Source organism: Cydia amplana, chromosome 2, assembly GCF_948474715.1.
Source record: "Cydia amplana chromosome 2, ilCydAmpl1.1, whole genome shotgun sequence".
In the NCBI taxonomy this organism is placed as follows: Eukaryota; Metazoa; Arthropoda; class Insecta; order Lepidoptera; family Tortricidae; genus Cydia; species Cydia amplana.
This window is the reverse complement of record NC_086070.1, coordinates 550,782-556,196: the sequence shown is the minus strand read 5'-3', so window position 1 is coordinate 556,196 and position 5,415 is coordinate 550,782. Positions and strand designations below refer to the sequence as shown.

General features: G+C 35.2%; 1 protein-coding gene across 1 annotated transcript; it reads left to right on the top strand.

Annotated features, from left to right (window-relative positions):
* The first annotated feature begins 2,571 nt into the window (after positions 1–2,571).
* Positions 2,572–4,833, top strand: LOC134656720 (histone H2A.V). The gene is made up of 5 exons (XM_063512234.1): positions 2,572–2,721; positions 2,865–2,942; positions 3,121–3,234; positions 3,628–3,828; positions 4,248–4,833. The coding sequence occupies exons 1-4, from the start codon at positions 2,719–2,721 to the stop codon at positions 3,820–3,822; spliced, it is 390 nt and encodes a 129-aa protein (XP_063368304.1). The 5' UTR covers positions 2,572–2,718; the 3' UTR covers positions 3,823–3,828; positions 4,248–4,833.
* Positions 4,834–5,415: the final 582 nt, after the last annotated feature.

The window sequence follows — 5,415 nt, the reverse complement described above, 5'->3', positions numbered from 1 at the left end:
AGGGGGCTACCGCGAAAATCGAATCGAATGCGGGGATCTTTCTCTTTTGCTCCAATGAAGGTGTAATTAGAGTGACAGAAAGAGATGCCCACAATATGCGAACTTCGATTTTAGCGGTTACAGCCCACGTTAGACGTACGAAGCTGTGACTTCATCAGTTATCGGGTTTGAGCCAATCACCGCTCGGCCCTAGATTCGTGAATGTGTGCGTGAGCTCGTAAATACAAATAGGCGTGTTATGGAGTCACAGTTTCGTCATGGCGACATTATAAGTCCGTGGTATTTTAGGTCCATGAACACTGCCATACTTACTTAACTAAGTTGTTAAAACCTCACGAGCAATGTACAGAAGTGCAGACTTTTTTTTAATTCTTTGAATACCTATTTTCGAACCTACAGAAATATTTAAGGGCAATTTCTAGAGCTATATTTGTATTGCCTATTGTCACGTCGGATAAAAAGAAATTCTAAGAACTTTCAATAAAAACAATTCACAGAAGAAAACTTAATTTCAGTGCATTGCTAGTTAATACTAACCTTAGTTATTAGCTCTTGAAGTACCCTAGGTTACTGTACAGTTCATTTAAGAATACTCGACATCATTGTCTTTATTTTGTAATACAATTAATGTACTGTGATGCCACAACCAAAAAAGGTTAAGATTTTTTTATTAATAAACTTAAAACTACAAAGTGAATGTGTTTTACTCTTCAAGTGACAAGTAAATGAATGATGACGATCCTTCCGGGCCTTCCGACTGATTTCGGCCATGGCGACCACTTCGACTCTTATAGTCTTGGAGGACGTATAGTGGTAGTACTGGTAGTGAATGGGAGCAAGTATGTAGACAAGTCTGCAGTAAGTAAATAAAATAGTGTTTTTTATGATTGTTTTAAACAATTACTGTTAATATCACATATAATATAAGGGCGTTTTTTTTTGTTGTCCCCTACACTTTTTTTTTTTCAAATTTGGGATTTTTATGTTATTTCGACACTGAATCACGAGCTCTTTCTATCCTAATAGGAGAAAAAAAGTGTCCCTAAATTTCCATACATTATTCGACCTTTCCATTTCGCGACCGCCATACAAAGTCTATGAAAAATGGGGACGTAATGGAAATAAAAACCTTAGGACACTTTTTTTCTCCTATTAGGATAGAAAGAGCTCGTGATTCTGAGTAGAAATAACATAAAAAATCCCAAATTTGAAAAAAAAAGTGTAGGGGACAACAAAAAAAAAACGCCCATAATATCTTTAATATCACATATTTCGTGAGACGCTTAAAAGACTTTCAATTAACGCCCTAGTTCTCCAAAAAAGGCCCATACCATTGAGGTAGAGGGCCCCACATAAGAGGACCGAATTATTTTCTAGACTTTACCACAATTTGACACAAAAAAGGGTTGCTAAATAGCTCCTGTAATGAAATGAGATCAAAATTATTTACAAAATACACAACGTCATGTTTCGGGCCCTTCGGGGGTCCATCCTCAGGCTCGAGTGCTCGTTGTCGTACAAAGAGCTTAAAATAAGTATCTCACGAAAGTTTAATATCGATGATATCATCAGTTCGTCACGGAGTGTATTGAGAAACCAATTTAGCTTGAGCTCTATTAAATTGTTCAATGAAAGTCCGTGACCGGCACGCAGCCCTGCTGAGTTCTTACTCTTAGCATGTTCTTAGACTTATGTTATGGGAGTAGGTCAAAGAGTAGCAGTAGTATAATATATAGGACAGAGTAGGTCCTTTAACCGGTAGGCACCAAAGAGTAAAGTAAGTATATTACGTAGGCACCTATGTAATCGAAGAAGGATTATGAAAGAAGAGTTATTATGATGTTGAAATTTGAACTTTATCTAATAGAGCAAATATCGAAAAAACCGGCCAAGTGCAAGTCGGACTCGCGCACGGAGGGTTCCGCACCATTAACAAAAAATAGAGCAAAAAAAATCGTGTTTGTTGTATGGGAGCCCCCCTTAAATATTTATTTTATTTTATTTTTAGTATTTGTTGTTACAGCGGCAACAGAGATATCATACATCATGTAAAAATTTCAACTGTCTAGCTATCGCGGTTCATGAGATACAGCCTGGTGACAGACGGACGGACGGACAGCGAAGACTTAGTAATAGGGTCCCGTTTTTTACCCTGTGGGTACGGAACCCTAATAAAAAGGAGTAGCAAACATCATCTACTCGGGTTTTCATATATTATTATTTGAGTTTGATTTTTTTCATATCAACTTTATTTATATTGGGGAGAAACCTGCACACGTATTTGTTTTTTTTTATAGTAAGGTAATTTCTCCATCCGCCCGCCATTTTATTTCCCACCCCAAGCCCAAACAACGCGCGGTCCTCACCGCGGAGCTGAGCAGGGGTACCAACCCACATAAATAAATGTTTATAATATTTTGTAATAAATAACATATTTTTTTCCAATTATCATACACGTAATGACATCCAGTATAAAGTATTATACAATATGTAAATTAATTATACAAATATTAACAAACATAAAGATTAATTAAGACCAATAACCATTTCTGAACGAATATGTTTGGGAGTTTTGCGTCACATCCGATTACGTGTGGTTGGCTATATTGAGCGCATCGGTAGGCAGCGCTGCCATCTTTCTTTTTCCGTTATTAGTCGATTTGGCGCCTTCCTGTGTTGGTTGTTCTCGGTTGTGGTGATTGTGTTACACGTTTCAAAATGGTGAGTTTTGCAAGATTTCGTGAAAATATGTTGACTTTGTGGTGATTTTGTTGTGTAATTCAGTGCATAATGGTGTTATCTAACTACTGGCGAAGTTTCAGCTCGATAGCACTTAATTTAATGGGTTTTTTCGTGAATTTTAGGCTGGTGGTAAAGCGGGCAAAGATTCTGGTAAAGCCAAGGCGAAAGCAGTATCCAGATCAGCGAGGGCTGGTCTTCAGGTATGTTGAATATATCTCTTAATTCATTTGATGATTTTTAAGCATAAAATCAAAGGTGATATCGTTATTACAAAATATTTTTCAATATTGAATAATACGCATGATCCTTCTTCAGTATGGCGGCGATTCATTTTGTACCGAGAAATCAATAGGAATTTACAATGACTTGTATTTTCAGTTCCCCGTTGGAAGAATTCATAGACATCTTAAAAATAGGACAACGAGCCATGGTCGTGTTGGAGCCACCGCCGCTGTATATTCTGCAGCCATCCTGGAATACTTGACCGCCGAGGTAAGCTATAAACCTACGCGACGCCTCTCTTGTCAACATGGCGGCCACTAAAGCGTAATTATAATACAGAACTGTCTAGAAAACACATGCATAATATCCTTTCGAACCCTGTTTTCATATGGGTTAAAATTACAAAACATTAAAATGTATATTTTTTTGTTGACATTGTCAATATTCTAACCTCGTCAATTTTGGCGGGAAATGTTTGGGTTCTGTTTGGCAACAGTATTTGAATGTTTTAATACTGTTTAAACGTATTTTTTTCCTTTAACAGTGTAGGATTTAACTACTAATAACTCTACTTTCCGTACAAAAACAAAAATGCAAAAGGCTAGGATTTACAGCCATCTAGATCACATTGTTGTAATTTTTCATTATGTATTTATTGTTTAGGTGTTGGAGTTGGCAGGGAATGCTTCTAAAGATCTGAAGGTGAAGCGTATCACTCCCCGGCATTTGCAACTGGCCATCAGAGGAGACGAGGAGTTGGACAGTCTCATCAAAGCGACCATTGCTGGCGGTGGTGTCATTCCTCATATACACAAATCTCTCATCGGCAAGAAAGGTGGACCTGGAGCTCCCGTCTAATTATAGGTAAGATTAGTTTGAAAACTTAAATGATCCTTTTATTTTAGCGGGCAAGATAACTTTATTGAATAATAATTGTTTAGGTATGACTGCAATGGTTATTATACAGTTTGAAAGTATCATACTAATTAAATTATCACATTCACTTTTCAATATCTACTTTATGCATTGTTATCAAAGCAAAAGTAATGAAATTACAGTGCTTTGTTACATTTTGATTTTATATAAGTTACAAAATGTTTTCACCATTTTGTTTAATTGTTTTTATTTTATTTGCATAGTATACCTCATGTGATGATCTATCTATGGTTTTTATTTTATTTTTCAATATCATGGTAGAACTCTTGTAACATTGTTTTCAAATCAAAAGCTCACTGATAGAGTTCTGATACAGTAAAATTAATATGATTTTTTTATATTGGCAGGTACTCACTCATAATAAAAGTTCATACTGCTGCATTTGACAAGACCGGACCTGAAGTCAACATAGTGAAAGCTCATCTCAACATTAAACTGTGCAACTAGTGATGTGGACAGTGGAGTGACTACTGAGAACTCTGTTCCGGACTAAATAGCATAAGAATAGGATTAATTAGCATTAAGAAGATTTGAAATATGATTGTATTAGTAATTAAGTTTATCTTTCTGTTCATTCATGGAACATTTTTTACTCTGGACAAATGTTGTGTTCAACTGTTTTAGAATTAAAATTATTTGCTACCGGTTTCACATCTCTTAGTTTCCCATTTAAGCCTTGATCAAGGTGAAGCTGGTGCAATCTAATTTTAATACATCGACTGCAATTGTGAATTGAGTTTTATGTAAGTTTTAAGCTGTAAATGTTAGTGTTCTGTAACAACTTGCTCTATAATTTTGTAAGGACATGATTGTATTAGCAATAGTAAAAAAAAAATAAGACATTGTTCGAAATTGTAATTTTGGTATGATTGAACTGTTACAAGTTGTAAGAAATGTATTTTGTTCTTTAAAATATATTGAGGAAGCACTAAATTTGTTTTTTTCCTAATCCTTTCAAAAAGATGGCTGTTGCATTGAAATCAAATGGTTTAGTTTAGGGCCTAAACTTTAGGCAGAGAAATTAAAATCAGCTACACGAATTAAGTTATCTCACTTTGTACACAAGAAGAAGAGAAGAAAAAATCCTATCAAATTATAATACCTATGTATTATGATTATGACTATTAGGATTAAAGCAAATCACCACAGTCCAAAAGTACCAACCTGCATAGGTCAAGATTTGAAACAAATCGAAAGCGCTTGTGCATCAAGAGGACATGGTTGGTTTTTACTGTAAGTGCTGATATTGGGTCCCTTGGAAGAGAAGGAAGCGAAATATTACCTAGGCACTTCAATAGAATCACAAGCGTAGACAATGACTCTAAATTAGAATCTTCAGCTTGGTAACTGGTTATTATTGGTGACATGGTTTCAATGTTTAAGATAACTTTTTGCAACATTCTGTTTTATATTTAAAGTATTTTAATATATTCTACTTTAAATACAATCAAATTTCGAGATTTAAACTTTTTAAATTAATATAATATGGCCGAATAACTTAAAGTTCGTAGCCTA

Bases quoted from the DNA above. Each gene is read 5' to 3' on its own strand.
- LOC134656720 (XM_063512234.1), top strand. The intron at 2,943-3,120 runs GTATGTTGAATA...TTGTATTTTCAG, and splicing joins CAGCGAGGGCTGGTCTTCAG to TTCCCCGTTGGAAGAATTCA. The intron at 3,235-3,627 runs GTAAGCTATAAA...TTTATTGTTTAG, and splicing joins TGGAATACTTGACCGCCGAG to GTGTTGGAGTTGGCAGGGAA.